Here is a 21,517-nt window from a genome sequence, read left to right as displayed (position 1 = left end):
ACCCTATTGAAGAATATCACCCCCCATTCCAAGTACACAAAACTGAGCGATACATGAGAAAAAGCCAATGGAGGCGTTAGCCTTTCCTTGTCTTGATTTTTTTTTCGCTAAGTTCTGCTGGGAGGCATTTTAGAGTTGGGAGCCGGTAGTGTAACACAATTGGTCGAGGAGCACCCTTCCAGAATGGAAGATAGGCCCTGCACCCCACCCCAAGACGCGGCAGCTGCATTGCATTGGAGGATGGGTCTCTTGGAGTTGGCAGCTGTGTTGCATTGCAGCCCTCCTGCTGCAGTTCCCACTTACCTGCCTGCCGAACGAAAAGAAAGCGAGTGTTTTGATCGTTCGTCTTTTGGGTGAGGTCGAGAAAGATTATTGGGACATTTAAAACTTGCGCTGTCATCGCATAGTGAAGGAAACCAATGCTTTTTCCCGTGGATTATTTTAATAATAAAAACGCGACTAAGCTCAGCGACCCATCGACAGGAACAAAACGCATGAAAAAAATGGGAGCATCTCGTTTATAGGTACTCCTGACGCCCTCTGCTAACTTGCAAAATCCTCCTCAAAATGTATAAATATGATGTCCCCTTGAATTAATGTGCCCTGTACCTGATGACACCTTGGTGACCTGCAAGGCATTGTACGAATTAAAATTACATGTGTAAGAGTTAGCTTGTTTCCTTTATTGTATAAATACCTTCCTCGATTCCTCGCTGTAATGTGAAGAATTCACTTAAAATTTCACATTATAGATACAGAAAAATGTAAAAAAAAGTCTAACTTTTGTGGCTGCTCTAGAAGTTTCCAGGCGAAAGCCTTTAGTTTGAAATACGCGCAGGAAAGGGAACGGTGGAGAGGAAATACTACGTGCGATGGAGAGATTACATGCAGTGGCGTCTTCTAATCGCAAGTTCCCTGTTTCGGATGGATGCATCCACGATCAGTCAAAGCCTTCGTTGGCCCAGTCGGGTGAGGTGGGGAGAGCAAGTGTTGATGTACCCTCCGGCGTCCCTTCAGAGTTTCTAGCGGGGCCGCAGCCAGGATTATTGGCTAAAGGGGAGGAGGGGTGGAGGGTTGTCAGGCTGGGCAACATTTTGGAGTGAAGGTATGACCACAGTTGGAAATCGTAAGCAGTTCAAGTAGTTTATTTGAAAACACATAACACAAGAATCATATAAGTGAAAAGTAAAACTAATTTTTACTATAAACACATTTGTAATAAGTTTTAGGCGAGGTAGCTTAAAAAAATTTCAGTTTCTTATCCTTTTTTGCCATTGAAACTAACAATTATTTTTTTCAGTTTTCACAATTTTGTTTTGCCAAGTTCCTTCGCCAAATAAATTAAATGTGCCATTCGTTGATGGTGCATTGCTCTTGTCTGTGGCAAGTTAATAGTAGTTGATGTAGAAAATGCAAATCCACACGTTGCAGTGCAAAGAAGGCAGAAGTCTCTACATTGGCTGGGAGATCTATAAGTATCTACGTTTCTTTGTGTGGCTGACACACTTATCCGAAATCTCTTGTCAGGAGCCTTATGATAAATGTTACCAGCCAACAGAGTTGTAATTATAGTAGCCGTAACCATTAACTTTCTAACGAATATATCAATGCCGAATGTATTTTGCTCATTTCCACCATATAAGACCGGACACCTCTACTTTTATTTACTTTGCCCGCAAGACAAAGTGTTCGGACAATTTTTTAATGTGATTTCAACCATCATTATTGTCGTATCTAATCATTGTCAATTTCACCACACAGCAGTCATAACACGAAGAGCAGCAGCATTATGATCAGGCAATCGTCGATTTTCAAGGACGTACCTATGTGGATTTCGTTTCTGACATAGAATTAACGAATACATCACTTTACCTCATGGGAGATCCAGGTATACAATGATTAAAAAATCCCTCTAGCTGAGAAAGCAAAACTACCCCTCAGGGCCAGACAAGGGGAAACGGAAAGTAATTCCATACTCGAGCCTCGAAGGTATGTTCTAAAATGTTACCTCTAAACAGTCGCTATGTAATTCAAACGGGAACTGAAACACATTCGTTATTTGACCACAATTCCCCAGTTCAACGGGTGGGAGGGATTATTGAATACAAATGATAAATCAATAAAATTCTTTTAACAGTATTTAATTTTCTTTAAGGAAAGTAAACAATGTACAAAATTAAGTCTACAGCGGAATGAAATGCATCGTGAAGGGTAACTTTTAAAGACAAGATCTCTGACCTTAGAATGACAATGACATAATGAATGAATAAATATTACAAAAAGTGAAAAATCAGACTTAATTCTCTTCGAGCAGGTCCAATCGAACAGCTTCCTCTCACACTCGCTCTCAACGTCACAATCACACTAAACAACGCCGCAATTCTATTTCCCCTCCACAGGCTGCTTCTCCGATCCTTCGACTGCTTTCCTCGCGGGCATTCCGGTTTGCACAATGTTGATTACACGCTCGTTGCCTCCTTTGATGGCCTCCAACTGTAAAAATGAAATACATCACATGAATCATTGGCCACAGGTTTTTAAATTAGGCAATGACCCTTCCGAAAATACACCCTTATGTCCGGCAGCAGTGAATAGGGAAATTGCATACTTTTTATAAACAGTATGCTGATATACTACAGTAAACACTTAGTACCGCAATATACTTTTTTCCGCGTAAAATTCAGTTTATACCCTAGAAAATGACTTCCAAAAGTCGCCCGAGTTTCGCGGGCTAAAAAATACCGCCCCCACTAATCTTTGGCTGTGACGTCATAGTTCAGTACGAGTCCAAGATCCAAGCCCAGTAACTGCAGGTTTGGAAGAGCCACGTTGCGTTTAAAGGAGAACGTGGGTGAAATAAGGAAAAATTACAAGTGGTGCATTGTTCCTCTGTGCAATAACACCCCAGAAAAAATTTTCGTCTGCATTCCCACGGAGGAAATTAGAAGAAAAGCGTCAATGCAAGCCGTCTGTCGGGATGAGCGTTATGGAAAAATAAAGAGTATAATAAACGGAATGATAAACCCGTGTGCTGTGTGAGCGAAGATAACTTTAATATAAATAATATTTCCATATTTCATTGACTGAATAACTTGAAACTGAGATTTTTTGATGATTCGGCCGCCGTAGAATAAAAACTCAACTTCCGAACAAAAATCGAGATAGGTGTTTCTCGATGGTTACGATGGACTCAAATTATTAAGGCACTTGTTCAATTTCAGTTACGGAAGGACATAGAAAATTCCATGATGTTTAAAATCAAGGGAGGAAATATGAAAATATAGAGCAACGTTGATCCTCATGCATTCGAGTGCCAGCCAAGAAGACAGCGTTTTCTTCTACTGTCGGCGTCAAAATGATGTGCCGCTGTACTTTGCAAATTTATATCCTGGCTTCACTACATGCTATAAAAATGAACTATACGTCATTTTAAATGAAATTTTATCCTAAACTCTGATTTATTTTATTACAAAAAAATTGAAAAATGTAGACACGGTCAGTGCAATAAATGACTCCGCGCACCGAAAAATTAGCCGTTTTGTCAACTTCATGAACTTTGCAACTCAACCTAAGGAAAACTACTACGTCTACAGCATTCATCTTCCACATTAATTTACACTCATCAGTGCGGATTAATAAAATGGCTTTTGGGTATTTTTAGAACTTATATTTTGTTATAAATTAATGAAAATATTTAAACATTATCTCGTCCCATAGTTTACCCCGAAAGATAAAGGAAGTTGTAGATGGAAAAAGAATGGAATCCAGAGGTGGTCACAAAAAATGAATCGCAGCCTTCTTTGATTTTATTCTACGCCGGCTTGCTTTTCAGAAAAAGTTGAGTCACAAGAGGAATGTTCCGCGGCCTTTGATTTGGAAATTATGGAGATAAGAATGGACATGTGTGGATCAGCAATTTCCATTTAGTTGGTTGTCAGGATAAACCAAGGATCCATTTAAAGGTTGTCAGGCCATCGTATAAAGATAGGACTGATGTGCACCACAGGGGAAATGGTGTGTTTGAGAGAAAGTCAAACCCAAAGTTGCCCAAAGAATGTGCAGTTCTATGTTGCTCTTTCCCCAGTTAAAACCAAATAGATATTGGATTGGGATGATATTTTCACCACGGGTTCCAGTGATAGTGCAGGTGATCACAGTCATCGTCGAAAGTCATCCCTCTAGGATTTCCGATACGGAATTTTTAAGTGACAACCGATCGCAATGACGATGAGCTCGCCTTTAGAGAAGGTTTCAGATATATCGTGAGAAAAGCTCCCAAAATGTATTAAATACTCTGTTTGGAAAACATGCACATTTTAATGCTAATTTAGGAAGTATTTCATTTCAAAAGTAACTTATTAACACCTGAAGACGTTGTGTTTATTATATTGATCGAAGTGCGATTGACCGATTCTTTCTGCAGAATAGGAAGTGGCTTCAGGGTTTTTGAGTCACAAGATGGTAGATTGTGTTGGAAGTTCGTCTATATTATCGCTACTAAATTGAAACATTAATAGTCTGGCTTCCTCAGAGCTTCCTGCCGCCCTCCAGGCAAGGTATTTTTAAGTTGAAAGTATCATCGACAGCTTCGAGGTGGAAATAAGTTCACCATAAGACTCTACCGGACTGCCAAAAGAATACACATTTCACATGAGTATACGCTTTCGCCAATATTATACGCAAGTCTCACTTTGTTATGAACTATAAAACATTACAGATGCACATCAGCTACCTTTCCATTTCTCGGCATCGACTTTCCGAGCCGACGAAGTCTACAGTTTCACTAAAATACCCTGTTATCATGATGGAATCAGTAACAGGAAGCTTGCTAGGATCAGCCTAAGAATAACCATATGCCTTCATCTTTACGCAATCTATCGCTTTCAATGGAGGAGAAATAGATCAAATAATAGCCCTGAAGTCACAATGAACAACTCCGATAAGTCTGCACTTCAATAAATGAATCATAACCACGCCGTCGCATGTATTCAAGTATGCAACCTATACTATGGCCGTGCCGCCGTGCCTCGTACTGAACTATGACGTCACTTTTCTACCAGCCAATCATCGGGCGTTTTCGCTTCTCACTTGCATTTGAAAATTCTCGTGAACTTTGATGCATTAAATATCGCAAACCACGTCATAAAATAATAAAAAAACTTTCACCGAGGTATGCAAACATATATTTTTATATAATTTTGGGGCTATTGATTATATCTGAAATATATGCAAGATCCCTATTATACGCGAAATTGAGGAGACGGAGTCAAATTGCTAGAGCCGGTGGTAAGAACAGGACTTACTAGCGCGAGTTGTTAGCATGATATTAAAATAAATTCTTTGACCAAGTGCGAAAGTTGGTAGAGTGGAAGTTAATCGCGGCAAAAACTTTTGCAATCACTGATTGAAATTAACGGACGCCAACATTACTTAAATTGAATTAGTCTCGCGCTTCAGTTTTGAATGAAGTTCGCAAGAGAGAAACAAGCTACAGTAAAAATGTCATCATAAACCACCTCGAAATAATCTTCCCACCACAGCTATTAATGCCGATAGTTAAAACGTTCGGAAGAAGAATTAGGTAGTAATTTACGAAACGTTTAAATTGAAAATAACTATCATGCACAACCCCATGGTGCCAGATGATGATTACTTACCTTAGGAGCGCAGATAGTGAGAACGCCGTCAGATGAAAGTGAAGACGTCATTGCGTCTGCTTTCACGCCCTCTGGAATCGCATACCGCCTCACAAAATGACGGTACACGAAGCCATGCTCATCCTCCTTCTCCTCGTGCTTTCCCTCGACGACGATGTGGTCGTCCACCGTCTTCACCGAGATTTCTTCCGGCGCAAACTGCTGCACATCCAACTTGATTTGGAATCCCTCCTTGTCCAGGGATACGTTGGACATGCCACTATGCTGCCCCGAAACATGCCTCCAGGGCCGATAATATGCTACCTTTGGTTCCGGCCTCGTGCACGCAGCCAGGGGTGCCGCAAGGGACATGGCTCGCTCGAGTTGACTCAGTGAGCGATGAAGAGAGTCCAAGGGATCCACCAGAGAGTAAGCAAGGTAGGCCATCTGAAAAGAAAGACAAAAGTTCATCATCACATAAGCGGAGGCGAATACAACGGCTAACTTCAATTAAATATGCGAAAGTGTCGCACAGGAAATTCCTAATCCGAGCCTTACCTCAACTCCAAAGTAACTTCAGTACAGGAATACACAAGTAAGATTGATGCCGACCAGCAACCAGCTACTCGCCACTTTCTCAGAACTTTGAGTTCTCCTCTCAAATTCACTGCTGAGCAGATTCGAATATGCCCCCACAGTTTCGGAGCACCCGTATATATACTCCAACGGTTGGCTGCCAGATCAATCGAGAAACTTCTACTTGTCCACAGTAGATGGCTCTAAAGACCAATTTCTCGAGAGTTCTTTCCGGAGAATTTCGCGATTCCGCTGTAGCTTCTGTGGATGGCGTTAATGTTTTCGTCTCGAATTTTCTGGAAGCATATTCGTTCACAGTTGTTGGTAAACGTTGATTTTTGTGGAATTAATGAAGAGTTATGAGTCGAAGTTGGTAATTTCTTTATTTATCACGATCCATGAAGTGATTAATCAGTCGTTGGTATTGTGAGTTATCTAAATTGTCCAGTTATTGTGGGTGAAATACCACATTTCTTCGTAACGTTTGGGAAACCGCTGTCCTTACTGCTGCATTCGTTTGATCAATGCAAAATCATTGATGAATATTATCGTGTATGAAAATATTTATCGTGAAAATTATGATGTGTTCAGAACATAGTTTTTTTGTGTAAATGTCGCCGACCGGTAATTAAAAGCTGCTGAATATAATTCTTTGAAGCAATTGTATAATAGTTCGTTATTAATGAGAACTTGATTCTTCACCATTTGTTTTTTACTGTGGTAGACTTACGCAAATGCTTTCCCTTTTCTTGAAATTCTTTAGTATTTTTATTTCTTCATATTTATCTTCCGATTATTGCATGTTATTTCATCCCTAGTCTTGTATTTTCGGAAGGGGTGTCGCATTACTTAATTATTCTAAGGTGGCCTATTTGGAATTATACCTTTGCATATGGCCTCACATCCTTTTAAACAACTTGTTTAGCCGTTCCAATTGGGGAATGGCTGGAAATTAAACGTAGTCTCTCCTTTCTTGAGACTAAATTGCTATGGGACTCCGTTTTCGATCACATTTTCATCGAGCTATGTGACATGTGCAGGCATTTTTGCGATCAGAGAAAAATGCTGCTGACAGCCTTTTTATGGCTGTGTGTAGCTATCCGTGTAAACAATCAACTTTCCACTCTCATATTCTTAATAAATGCCAGGTTGACAGAAAATCCTGCATGCCAGCCATGTCCCTCGTGGCCAGTGGCGGATACAGAGAAAATTCAAGGGGGGGGGGGCGCAAAAGACATCTTGAGTTACCTTTACTTTTATCGCAATAAAAAATAATCAAGTCACATGCAGAGCTTCAGAAGTTTTAACTAAAGTGATTTAACACACATTCAAGACAATGCCATCTTATGATATAAAAAAGTTAAAATTATGGTTCTGCTATGTTTGGCAATACGGGTGGCCCCGCAAAGGGGGGGCGCGCGCCCCCTGCGCCCCCCATCTGTATCCGCCACTGCTCGTGGCTGTATGCATCCTGCTCAAGTTACATTTTCATCTACATAATACCCTGCGAGCCACCTCTAGGGTGTTTGGCAGGGGGTGATCAATCACCAGCATGCAATTGGACTCCAACATGCACACCACACAGTACAAAAAACGTCACGCGCATATGAACAAATTATACTACTATATGCTGTTAGAAATAATAAAATTAAGAAACATGCATTAAGTTTTACATAGGTTAGTTGGTTACACCACAAGGCATGCAATCTATTTATGAGTTCTATCGCTGCCGTTATAATCTCTTATCGATCGTGGAAAATAATAGGCATGTAAACTATTGTGCTAGGTATGATTTAGGTCAATTTGAAGAGCATATTATCATTGTGACGGCATAAATGCCTGAGATCTTCTAATAAACTTCCATCTGCAGGAATCATGGTAGAAATTGATCCGTACAATTTGTCTGGTTCTGTCACTAACAGCGCAAAATTTGTGTATGTTCCAATGGAAATCTGCAAAGATTATCTAGCAGATAAGCTAGCTATTCAAAAATTAACTTATTTATTGACATTCATAGGCAAATCGCCCATATGACCACATATAAACCCCCTAGAGCACACGAAAAATTGTAGATATGAAGAAATAGTTCTATTGTTTAAAAGTTATTGTAAAAATATTAAGTTAGCCTTAGTTCGAAGTTCTTCAATGGGATCATATCTAGTTGAATCCTACAAAGTATTTCCCTATAATTTACATCCAGAGTGAATCCCTCAGTTTTGAAATTAACATGCATAAGTAATTTATTTAGGATTCCTCCAATACATTTTAGTGTTGTGTACAAATGCCTTACAATGTCGATGTTAAAATTCCTTGAATTCCTTCTCAAAAAGCCCAGGTTTTTCATTGACTTCTTTATGTTATAATCAAGGTGAATGTTTAAACTAAGTTTATTATCAATTATTACACCAAGTTGTGCATTGTAATTCATCAGTAGGGTAACATTTTAGAGATAAAACTTGGGCTAGCTTTCCATTTATCCCCTGGCATATCTCATTCCATCCAGCTTCTGGTGGTGTTTAGGTTTAGTTTCTCTTGGTATCTTCTTCTCTGTATAGCCAGAGCACCCAAAAAAAATTGGCTACCCACCATAGGGGGGGGGGGGGAGGGCATGGGGGCACGTGCCCCCCTCTCCCTCCCAGACCCTTAAAAAATGTGTTAGATTTTAATACAGTCCTATTATCATTGCATTCGTTTTGTAATTACGAGGTATACTTATACCCCCAGAAGAGAATCAGTTGATATATTTGTATGAAACCCAAAGAAAGGTCAAAATTCTGTGTGTAACTACTGATTTTATATAGGATCATGTAGATTGCTAAGGATGCAAAGAGATTTCAAAAAATGTTCAACCAACTTATTGGACGTGCAGCTCAAAATGTTCAGCTTGACCTGTTCATAAGACTGAGCATGGTGTTTATCTTAGGATATTTGTAACATTTTTTCAAATATTTAGTGAACTTTGTTTAAAATGAACTTCAAGATTGGCATATACTCTGTTACTTGACCACTTGTTTATTAAATAATTAAGTAAGCATAAATTTATGGTAGAAAATGAGGCATTACTTGTAACAACTATTTGTTCCTAAAAGGATACCAACGCAATCGCTCTAATTAGTATGTGCATATTTTCAGCCTTTTGGTACAATGTGTGGAGTAGAATAAGTTAATACAAGATTAGAGCTAGGCTATTAAAAAAATATTATTTTATAAATATATTTTGTTAAAAATAATATGACGAAAATATGCTGTGGTATACCACAGTGTGTTTTCATCAGTCATACTGTGATAGAACCATTTACTTGTACATACCTACTCATTTGTGGATTGAGACTATTTGTGTGTCAGACACACGCATGTATCGAAAGTGATGGAAAGAATTTTGTATCCTTCACATCAAACTGATAGGAAATCTAATAAAAATAAAATGTTCAGGTACGCTATGGCAGTATATAGGTATGTAGTTACTAACTGAATTTTCTACATACATATCTTTAGGCGTTCTTATAAATATGCATTCTTAATTATAGGATTCCCTATAATTGTACATGTATGCTGATTGGTTTTTATATAGCTCTATGCTGAAAAAGCAAGTCAAGTGTCTATAGTTACTTTCAGGGATTTTTTACATGTTTTTTTTACAAGGATTTTTACCATCTCCAATGGATTTACCTGTTCTTTCTATCCTCATTGTCCAAGATTATGTCGATCATACTATATATTACTAACACACACATTTCCAGTCTTTATTGCCCTAAGAAAAAAAAAACACCTGAATAAGGAATCAAACCATGGGCCTTAAGCTTTTCGTTCTATAGTTCAGATCTTTAATCCTGATAGCTACTACTCATAGATTATAGTCATACTTGATGTTTCACCACTAAATATATGGTTTTGTATGAAGCACATGCAGTGGCGTAGCCACTGGGGGGTCCGGAACCCCCCCAAAATATAAAAACACAATCATTTTCCTTCATAAAAGAAAACAAAATCTTCAAAAATCATGAATTAAAAAATATTTCTTTAACAAATGAAGTTTTTTCGATTATGAGAAGTGTTATAATTAGTTTAAAACCCAATACTTAGTACCGTGTTTTTCAAAATTTCCCCCTCTGGTTTTGGATCCCCTCCCCGAACGAAATTCCTGGCTACGCCACTGAGCACATGTGCTTGTCATGACTGTCACATCTTTGAAGTGTTAAATTTTTTCCGTCCTCAGTTGACTTGCTATAGTGATGTGAAGGCACTGTTCTCCATAATACATCATTAAAAGTAGCATGACATTTAAGGATCCTAGGTAGCATCCTAGGTTTCTTCTCTTTAACATCCATGTAATTCATTCGTGGCCATTCCTATGGGGGCGGATCCAAGATTTTTTCTGGGGGGGGGGGATGGGGGGAAGGGGGAGGAGCAAGGATCTGGCCGGTAAACGATCTTCTCATTCTCGAGATAAAAAACAAGATGTAAAATTACTGCAAGAAGCATTCTCTGTATTTTAAAATGAAAGTCATTAATATTTAATTAAACGATTGAGGCCCCGTAATGCAAAAAACAAAACTAACATAATGATAACCGTGTAAAAAAAAGACAATTTTTTTTCATTAGGCCTCATAATGTGGCCACTTAGTTGTCACATCTTTTCTTTATGCCGTTTAGAAGGCTTCTCTTCTCTCCCACGCTTCTTAGCACTTCCTCATTATTTATTCAGTTGATCCATTAAATCTTATTATTCTTTGGTAGCTAGCTCCACATATTGAATGTTTCCACTCTTGACTTCTCTACTACTGCCAACGTCCAAGCATCGGTTCAATAGAGAAACATGCTCTATTTATGTAGCATTGGATGAATTGTTTCCTTACTTCTATGCTTGACACATATAAATGCAGCTGTAAAGGCCTGGTTACACATTACATTGACACGTACAAGTTAATGTACGTTTGCGTGAATGATTTTGGTGGAACTGAACATGTACGAATGTATGAACCAAATTAGAACAGGTTCTATTTTCTGTTCATGCATTTGCACAAGTTGGGTGGTTACACGGTACATTTTCATGTTCATTCACGCGTTCATACATTTAGACATTAACCCGTACGCAGAGTCGGCCCTAGCAGGTGCGGGGCTAGGGGCGAACCTTCATTGCGGGGCCCTTCACTTAAAATATTAAACTCTATAACCCATCTACGAACTCGAGCATTTTGAATCCCTACCACTCTCTGGCTAAGTATGTGTACCCCTCCCAAATTCAGACTTCGTAATTACGCCGTTATGATACCTTGATTCAAAACTATCGTATATTTTAATTTTTTTTCACGAACGCGGGGCCCCCCAAAGCACGGGGCCCGGGGTAGCCCCGGTCGCCCCGCCCTAAGGCCGGCTCTGCCCGTACGTGTTAATGTATTGTGTAACCATGCCTTAAGAAGATTCTTTTTTTGTAGAAAGCCCTTTTTGCCTGTGCTATTCTACTTACGATTTCTTTATTGCTTCGTCCATCGTGACAAAAAACTTTCACCTCTTCCATCACTTATTTTCCTAGTTTAAGCTTTGTCCTAGCCTCCTCTCTTTTTCTGCATTCTAATATCTTGGTCTTCTTTTTGTTGATTTTCAGCTGATATCTACTCGTGGTCCTTTTCATATATGTCAAGGTCTTCTCCAAATCTATTCATCACATTGCTGAGTTGTCTGCAATTCGTTGCAAATCAATTCTTACTCCATGGATATGACACCCAATGCCTTCTCCAAGATGTCATTGATGGCTTTTGCAATGTAAACATTAAAAACATTGGGATACAGTCTTTGAAGTCTTGTATCTTTTGCATCCTCGATTGGCTTGCAAATGTGATGTAATGGCACTATGCTTTGTAACGCATCCTAGAGAGAGTCATGAGAATTAAGGATGCTATCGATAGCATAGGGAACAATTTAAAGACCTAGAAAGAAAGGTGCTTCCTTGTCTCACTCCTTTTCCTATTATGCTTCGGTGCAGTCAGGTCCACATATTATCATAGCTATGTACTTGATTTTTATACAATCTGTGGTCAATTCTACTATCATTGTTGAGCTTTCCGATTTATTTCAGAATTCTAAGCATTGAATTCCATTTCACGTTATCAAATGCCTTCTCCTAGTCAACAAATACTATGAAAGTCAGTGTGTTCTTCTCCATTAAAATATAATGAATCTGAACTTGCGACAAATTTTCTTTTCAAAAAAATTGACAACCACTTCACCACAAAATAGGGTAGTTTCCTTTATCAAAGAAAACGAAAGGCTTTGATTGCGATTCGTTACCGACCATTAGTGCATTCATAATATACAAATTATTTGGTTTTAGAAATACCGGTTTAGACGAATGGCAATGGTCAATTTTTATCCTCATTTGAAAAAGGCCAGATTGGCGCCCATGCGATGCCATTCCACGTACGTGACGTCACAGGGACCTAGCTTTACAGGGACTTGTTACATGGTCTAAGCTATTAATCTTTATATTTTACAAGAAGCTGTTAATTCGGTTTATTCCATAGAGGTTACCTCTATATGATAAAAAAAACTATAAGATTCGATTGTTGTCATGCTTTGAGTCTATGAAAGTGATGTAATAAATAAAAGATGATACAACAAAATTATGCATTTGTTGAAATAGTTTTTAACTCCAACATTAATCACCAATTACTAGTTTTTTTCAATCGTGATTCACACGTAATGCGTGTACGGAAAAAAGTATAATGGAGAAAATAAATGACATAAAGAGGTCCCAGATCATTGGGGGCGTGTATTTATCAAAATCAGGCCCAAAATTATGTTGAATAATATTAATTATGACTTTATTATCGGAGTAAGCCACTAAAAATTGCCGTAATTCTTCAAAAGGTCGCTGTATGGAAATTGATGCAGCTGATTTTTAAGTTGAATATGCCACCTAATAGCACTAAAAGGCCGAAGAGCGCTTGGCGCTAATGAAGTCAATGGGGCGCACATAAAGCGCGATCAGCGAAGCAAGGATAGAATCATGTTTTGTTAGGGATTTATTAATTCGAATGATACGAGGCGCGAATTCTCTGCCCGACATTGGAGTTAATACTTCATAAAACCGCTGTGAAACTGATAAAATTTCAGTGACACGAAATGGAATCCTGGTTTTCGGTATTAGACGCCGCCGCTGTGAAACTTGCCGGCCAAGTCGTTATTGCAGGTTTGTTACCCTTGTTCATACTCACATTTTATAGAATTCTTGTGGGAGGTTTGAAAATATAATCATATTTTATATGGGAACGTGCTGTTTATGAACACGGTGGTGGGAAATAACTCTATTAAGTGTACTCCTATGTTCCATCATTGCCTTCGTTGCCTTGGGTTGGTATTTGAATTTCAATTAATTTTTGCTCGAGGAGGAACATATGTAGTTATAAGTTTAACTGTCTCCTAGAACTGGATTTAAAAAATTAAAATTCTGTTTTATTTCTTTTAAATATTTCGTGTATTTTACCATTACAGGCATTGGGAGGTCGGTGCAAGTTCATAGCATTCAAGAAAAGAAATTGCTGCGCAAAAGAGAAGTTCTCTGTAGACATAAAGTGAGAGATATATCGTTAAATAAAGAAAATACAGTTTTAGTTTACGGAGGGAAAGAATTGACAGTTTTTCAATTTAAGAGTGATGGGGGGGACGTAGATATAACTGATGTTCGTATGTGGAAGGCGAACGATTGGATTGTTTATTCCAAGTGGCTAGAATGTGGTGAAATAGCAACTTTATCAGCGCACAATGTCGTCAACGTTTGGAACTCTTATGGTGCTGAAAAATTGGAAGTGAAATGTTTAGAGCAGTCAATCCTGTATCCTTCAACCACATGTGTTACCATACCCGCACAGCTTACTCAGTGGAGTACATATCTTTAACAGCTGTGATACTGCCAAAATACATGCACTGGCATTGAATGCTGTATTCCGCTGTAATACAGCCGTAACTTCTGTAAAATTTAACGTTAATTTAACGTATATGCTTCAAAAGGCCTTTAACACACACATGTATATCACAATATAATACATGTACGGTGGTCTGTAAATCCATGGAAATGACACTGTGTCATAACGTATTTTTACTCGGACTTTACATTGTGGATTATTCATAGAAATTGCTGCTTGTCATGTTTCCTAACAGTGTTTCAGTTTTCTTTCATAATATCATTACATAGTAACCGAAATTGAACTTCATACGACTCTACCCTTAAAGTAAAGTCAAGCTTGCATGGCTACTGCAGTTGCAGGAAGCTTGCTCTTGCTAAGTATATTGCAGCAAGATCCATGTAATTTCTGTGGAAGCTTCAAGTAAGGCTGAAACTTGCCCTAACCCTGCAGCACCTTGTTTAGGGCCATTTTACATGGGTCATATCATTGCACAGGTTGCACTGAAAATTGTCTGAATTGCTAGAATGCGAGCTTGGGATTAGATCAGGGGCTATTTTGCCTTCTTGCATGTGTTGTGGCAATCCACTGTTTTACATGATGCAATTTTGAATGCGCCTTTGTACTTACATCAGATTGAGCAATGGTATGCCCCATATAAAACAGCTTTACTTACTAAATTTCTTTCACTATCCTAAGCCTACATCATACTGGTCTTACAAATAGCTTTATTTACGCTGAGCACCGTGTTCGCAGCTACATCCCCCTTCCCCAACTCACGCTATGTTCATAATACTTGTGCTTTTTTTTTCACAAAAATCATGATTTTTTTAAAAGTTCGCCCTCTTCTCCCTCCCAAAAAAATGTTTACTTGCTCCACACACACACTCCCTCTGGGTGGCTCTTCTGTCATTCATTCATTTTCTAAGTCCACGAAAATTCCAAAATATTCCCTGGTCACTGAGTGATTCTCATTTGAAATTTACTGTACACCTACATTTAACGACGATAACTGTATCTAACAATTTGATCGTTGGATCCTTCTTCCTCATAGAATGATCCTTCAAGATCGTTAGAACATTAATGGCTCTGCCTGGTTTCGCTGATGGTAGGACCCGCCCGCCTTTGTGACGGTGCTGGATTCCTCGTCACTTCCCTTCCTTCCCTTTCCTTCCCCTGGAGGTGTCGTCGGGCTCTTATCTTGGCGATACCTCCCATCCTTTTTCCTTCCTCTGTCCTTCCCCTCTCGAGTTGGTGCAGGTGTATAAGTCTCGGACTTGGTTCCCGGCCCTCGAGAGAGTACCTATCTCATGCAGGCCTGCCCTGGGTTCCCCGAATCCACTGTACACCTATAGTTCCTTGGGTCTCTGAATATGTCATCACTACATTCCTACATTAGAATTTGGCGTGAATATGACTTGAGCGTCAATCCATTGTGTATATTGTTTACTTTGAGGCTCACACTTAAATTTCTCCATGGTTTTTGATTTTTGTGTCTATGTTTCACTGGGATTCAAAGAGAATTCACAAGATGATGAGTAGGTCATAAAGCTGTGAGTGTTAAAGTTTCTACTCAAAACTGAATTTTATGGCATTTGTACTTGGCTTTGTTATGAGTGTGTTTATCCTTGACAATTATTTCATTAGGTATAGTGGTTACTTGGCTGGTGATAGAAGTGATGACCTGATTTGCTTTGCTGGCACTGTGTATGGACAGATTGTCGTATGGTCTGTGAACTCAAAAAATCCGTGTGAACCACGAGAGGCATTGTTCCACTTGAGAGGCCATAAGGTAGGATTTTGCACTTTCTCTTCAATTTTATTTTACCATTGATTTTATAATTAATTAGTTAAGCCTTCTGTTGAAAAAGGATCTTCATCCAAAGCAATCTGTCTGAGACACATTGAATTTTGATTTTTGGTCAAAATAAGTTATGAATTTTCTGAATTTTTGACTTGATTTTGGGCATTGACATGTCGATCTTGATGAGAATTCATTTACAGTGAAACTTCTACAATATCAATTATTCTTTGGTAAATTGATTTTGATTTGTTTTATTTTATCTATATACTATAAAGCCCACTTCCGACCAGTCACTGACTCACTGATACAAATGCTTGGTGTGAACAAGATGAGATACGAAAAAAAGTCTTGTGGGGACCCTCTCTAAAATTGTCTGAACTCCCAGGAAAAATTATGAATACACTAAATTTCCCATTATTTATCTGTCTATTCGTTAATAATTGGGTATGGAGATTAGTTTAAAAAATGGCCCCCAAAATCTAAAGGTGGTACAGTGATCATTGGAAGGAAGATACAAACAAATAATCATGGCAACATAGTATTTGTTTATGCAAATTGAAGGAGCAAAATTGGAAAAGAAGATTAAGGAATTATAATGAAAAACTGATAAAATTTAGGTAGGAAAGTTAGAAAGTAATTTTTGAGTTGTCGATTTCTTAATGGCGTCTTTCCATATGAACGAAAATTTGTTAGCATCAAAGCGTATTTAAAGGAAAAGTGGAAAAATATAAGGTACAAAATTACTTGATGTTTTTGGTAAATTACATTGAAAGTGTGGTTGTTATTAATTTCATAGTTAAGTGCACATAATGCCACTTTTGAAAGACGATTCGTGCTGTTGATTGTAATTCTTGTTGCTGATACACTATTGCAGTAGAAAGACTTTTATACAAGACTTCCATAAAATATAGCTACGCGGATAACTTGGCCTGTCTCCTTTGGCGATCCTTGATGGAAGCCCAAGTTTGAGGCTCGTGTGATAACGAAAGACCTGGCCGCTTATCTCCCATCTGCAGGGTGACTGTATGGTCTGACCAGTCTTTCGTGCTGGCTCGGGATTCAACTTGACGCCTCCTGAAGTCAACGGCTTCTGCTGCACCAAAATCCTGTCTGCTTCTGCCTGCTTCTCTCCAGCCGTGGGAGGGGGGGCAAAAACATGTGATTGCCTCACAGTGCCACCTATCTCAATTGTACTTCTTCGGCAATTAGCATACACTTTTGAATAACACAGAACTTTAAAAAATTAGCATACTTTGATACATATATCTAAAAAAAGTAATAATAAACAAACAAAAACCGGAGAGGAAACTCAGACCTCTAAAAAAAGTAATAATAAACTATAAATAAAAAATAATAAAGAAGTGGAAGTGAAAACGGGAGAGGAAACTCAGACCTCATTTAAATGGAAATAAACCTTGAATTTAAATTTAAAAAAAGAACGATGCCACTGTAGTAACGTACGGAATGCATGCATCGGATACAATATAGCTCACTCACAGGTGTCCTCCAATCATAATGAGCTGACGTACAGATAGTTGGATATTTTGTTGACACCTGTCACCCTGGCAAGTGGCTGGTTGGTCACACTAAACTTCCATTCACAGCACATTGGTAACCACCCAAAGTATAAGCATGCCAAGTTCTCTAACTTCTCATTTTGCATAATGGTTGATTTGCCATTGCTCTGGCCAAAAGCCTTGTGCAACCCACCAGTGGGCCACACGTCAGCGAATGTGTTAAGTACAGTAGACTCTCGTTATTACGAAGTTCACGGGACCGAAAAATCGGAGGTTCGTAATAACGAAGTTCGTAAGAACGTTTCTTTTAGGAATCGTCGAAAGGAATAGTGTATTATAAACGCGATTAAATTACGCGGAAATAAATATAAACAGGAAAATGCGTTTCAGTTTTTCAACAGAAGACTGCGCCATGACGCAATCGAGGGTTGATATCTTCCCGAATACATGAACTCCGATATTCAAACTCGATGCGTCCCAAGACCTTGTTCCTAGGTTGATAAAATTACAGTCCGGCCACCGAGAGTTGTCCAATTACAGACCAAATGGTCTAGGTCCGGGGAGGGGGCAAGGCTGCCAGGTAAGAAAGGGAAACGCTTACAAAGTGTTCCGTGAAGAAAAGATCCGGAAGGGACGACGAGCGTCAAGGACCTAGAGGAATAATCACTTGTTCTGTGATTCGAAGAATGGGCTTATTTTGGTGGATCAGGCTTATTTCGGTGTTCGTTTATGCATTTGACAACGTTGTATGACTAGGCGAGGGTGTGAGGTGCGTTTGGGGGACAGCGGTTGGCTTTAAACCGTGCTGGCGCAGGATTATCCGCCCATCCTATTGTGCCGTAATCGGACAACCCTCGCCAGCCGGACTGTATGTAATTTATCGCAGAGTAAGGTTATCCTGCGGGATGCAACACTGCATCACACGTATGCGCTTACTCACGCTTGTGGCGAACTGATCTAGCGGGGCCTGCGATGCATTCGGAGCCGAAAAAATAGCTCCCCGCGGTGACGAAGAACGGGCGAAACTTTGAACAGTTCCTAAATTCACACCATTTTCATTGATACCTTATTCAGATCATGATCACAGTGAGAGTTTCCCAGCGCCACACCGCGTAGTATCGGCCAAATCGAAAGGCGCCAAATTTGAAATTTGAAAATTTTGAATGCTCGTTTCTCTGAAAATTCGTAAATCGAATGTGCATAGGAAGAGGTCTGAATGTACATCCTATTTACGAACGGTTATGAGTAGGGCACCCTGACTACACAGGAATGAAGCTAGTTATATGATGTTGCGTGTAAACTGAATAAAGAACCATAATTGACGCTCTTAGGCACAGTAAACGAGAATAACTTAAACGTGGCGCAATTATTGAAACTTAAGTGTAGTGAATATCCACCTAAATACCGTGGCTTGTGCGTGCAACTTCGTAATAAAGTTCATATTGTAACTGCCGGGACCGGGACATAGGTTCGTAATTTCGTAAAAACGAAAATTTCGTAATAACGTTTCTTTTACTATAGCTTGGATAGGCCTTTTCGACGGGACCAACGGTTTGCTTCGTAATAACGAGAACTTCGTAACAACGTTGTTCGTATTAACGAGAGTCTACTGTATGTGTAATGGAAATATTGGAGTCTCTGCCCTGTCATATCATGTTTTTAAAGAATGGGGTCATTAACTCTTCTCCATGGTCATTGCATTGTGATTAATGTCTATTAGGGGGCTGTATTTTCCATCAGGTATGATCCAATCTCCAGCCTGATCTGTTCAACATCTGATGACCGCAGTGTGAGGTGGTGGCACAAGTCAGCTCCTACTTTTGAGGAAACTGATGTCGTCCAGAAGAGTCTCTGTGAATCCTGGAGTGTTGGACATGTTCGTCAAGTTTCTGTCGCCTATGGACACTTATCTCGAGTGTGGAGATGTTTTATCGGGCCATCTCTCACTTTTACTGTTGGAGAGGTAAGTTCTTCACAAAGAAATCCTTTTTGTATTAATTTATTACTATAATTATATACTTCCTGTGCAGTTAGTTATGGTTTTCAATGACTGCATATTTGTAGACAATCATAGTACAGTGGAAGATTGATAATCCAGAATGCGTGGAACCAAATGCATTCTGAATGAACAATATTTCCAGTGAAAAGGCCTCTTAGTTACCTGGATTTAGGCAATCAATCCAAAATCCTTGGGACTAGACGCATTCCAGATTTCTGGTGAATAGATCAGTTACCTGGATGTAGGCAACACCGTAGTACGTTTTTTTCCGGAATGTGCTTAGGCATCCGTGGATATGATGCATTGATGAGTAAAGGGTCAAATGATGTGAAAAACCCATTCAAATTCATAGAATTTATGATTCATCATCACTAGTCAACAATCCTAGGATTGGTTTGATGCAGCTCTCCACTCAGTTCTCCTCTCAGCTAATCTTTTCACACCTACGTATTTCTTCTCTTTCACATCCTTCTGTACTTGTTCCGTATATTTTGTCCGAGGTCTTCCTTTTCCGTTCTTGCCTTCCACTTGTCCCTCGACGACTGTCTTCATCAGACCATCATGTCTCAAGATGTGGCCTATAAGGTTGGTCTGTCTTCTTGTTAAGGTTTTCATGAGGCTTCTCTTCTCTCCTACTCTTCTTAGGACTTCCGCGTTACTAACTCGGTCGATCCATTTGATCTTCATCATTCTTCTGTAGCACCACATTTCAAAGGCCTCTATCCTTGCTTTCTCCGCTGCGGTCATTGTCCATGCCTCACTTCCGTATAGGAGCATACTCCAGATGTAGGTTCCTATAAATTGTTTCTTTACTTCCATATTTAAGTTTCCCGCTGTAAGCAGGTCTCTCTTTTGGTGGAATGCTCTCTTCACCTGGGCTATTCTGCTGATAATTTCTTTCTTACTTCTCCCGTCACTAGTTATCTTGCTTCCCAAATAACCGAATTCATCAACCTCTATCAGTTGTTGCCTCCCTATTTTAACGTTGGTCTTGACTTCTTCTCTTCTGCTGCATACTAAGATCTTGGTTTTCTTCGTGCTTATTTTCAGTTGATATCTACCCAGTACCCTACCCATTTCAATCAGAATATTTTTCAAATCCCTCTCTGTTTTTGCTACAACGGCTATGTCATCGGCAAAGCTTAGCATGCTAATAATTTCTCCATGGATATTCACTCCCAATGCCTTTTTTTTATTTCATAAATAGCTTTCTCAATGTAAACGTTGAAAATTACGGGTGACAATGTACAGCCTTGTCGCACTCCTTTCCAAATTCTTGCTTCTTCACAGCTGGGCCCTGATTTCATCACCGCTACTTGGTTTTTGTATTAACTGTTTAATTCTTCTGTCATTATAAAGAACCCCAATTTCCTTTAGAATTCCAAGCATTGTGCTCCAATCCACGTTGTCAAATGCTTTCTCTAAGTCCACAAACGCAACGAATGTTGGCTTGTTCTTTTCCATTCTCTTCTCTATGAGCAGTCATAGGGCCAATATTGCTTCCCTTGTGCCTGTGTTTTTTCTGAATCTAAATTGGTCCTAATCCAAGTACTCTTCTGCTTTTCGTTCTATTCTTCTATAGATGATCCTTGTCAGTATCTTCGACGCATGTGAAGTAAGGCTTGTGGTCCCAAAATCTTCACACTTCTCCGCTCTTTTCTTCTTAGGAATATGGATTATAATGTTCCTCTCGAAGTCCTTTGGTATCTCACCTGTGGAATACATTTCACTAATGATTTTATATACCTGGTTCAACGTCTTCTCTCCTGCATTTTTAATTAGCTCTGCAGGAATGTCATCAATGCCAGACGCTTTATTTATCCTGAGGTCTCTTACAGCCGCATCAAATTCCGATCTTAAAATTGGGGCTCCCATGTCATCGGTATCCACTTCCCTTTCGTTTTCGATAGCATTCGTTCTGAGGCGACTTCCTTTGTGCAAATCTTCCAGATATTCCTTCCATCTCTTCCCTTTTCCTTCGTTTTCAATCAATAGTTCTCCGTTTTTGTCCCTAAGGGTATTACATCTTACGCCCCTTGTTTCCTTAAAGTGGTTCCTCACTATCCTATAAGCGGCCTCTACTT

General features: G+C 39.3%; 2 protein-coding genes across 3 annotated transcripts in view; one reads left to right on the top strand and one right to left on the bottom strand.

Annotated features, from left to right (window-relative positions):
- Positions 1–2,125: 2,125 nt before the first annotated feature.
- Positions 2,126–6,329, bottom strand: LOC124165807 (heat shock protein 23-like). The gene is made up of 3 exons (XM_046543330.1): positions 6,195–6,329; positions 5,658–6,083; positions 2,126–2,493 (listed from the first exon to the last, which is right to left on the bottom strand). The coding sequence occupies exons 2-3, from the start codon at positions 6,081–6,083 to the stop codon at positions 2,383–2,385; spliced, it is 537 nt and encodes a 178-aa protein (XP_046399286.1). The 5' UTR covers positions 6,195–6,329; the 3' UTR covers positions 2,126–2,382.
- Positions 6,330–13,001: 6,672 nt separating this feature from the next.
- Positions 13,002–21,517, top strand: part of LOC124165324 (WD repeat-containing protein 6) — a 63,341-nt gene continuing 54,825 nt past the window's right edge. The window contains exons 1-4 of one of the 2 annotated variants that reach the window (XM_046542683.1): positions 13,002–13,401; positions 13,704–14,043; positions 15,761–15,905; positions 19,155–19,397. In XM_046542683.1, coding sequence (XP_046398639.1) covers positions 13,335–13,401; positions 13,704–14,043; positions 15,761–15,905; positions 19,155–19,397 — 795 coding nt within the window. In that variant the 5' untranslated portion in view covers positions 13,002–13,334. The remainder of the gene's footprint in view (positions 13,402–13,703; positions 14,044–15,760; positions 15,906–19,154; positions 19,398–21,517) is intronic. The other variant, XM_046542682.1, reaches the window with a different exon arrangement.

Source organism: Ischnura elegans, chromosome 9, assembly GCF_921293095.1.
Source record: "Ischnura elegans chromosome 9, ioIscEleg1.1, whole genome shotgun sequence".
NCBI classification, from domain to species: Eukaryota; Metazoa; Arthropoda; class Insecta; order Odonata; family Coenagrionidae; genus Ischnura; species Ischnura elegans.
This window is presented reverse-complemented; position numbering and strand designations above follow the sequence as displayed.

Bases quoted from the DNA above. Each gene is read 5' to 3' on its own strand.
- LOC124165807 (XM_046543330.1), bottom strand. From the start codon at position 6,083: ATGGCCTACCTTGCTTACTCTCTGGTGGATCCCTTGGACTCTCTTCAT. The intron at 2,494-5,657 runs GTAAGTAATCAT...TCATTTTTACAG, and splicing joins TCACTATCTGCGCTCCTAAG to TTGGAGGCCATCAAAGGAGG.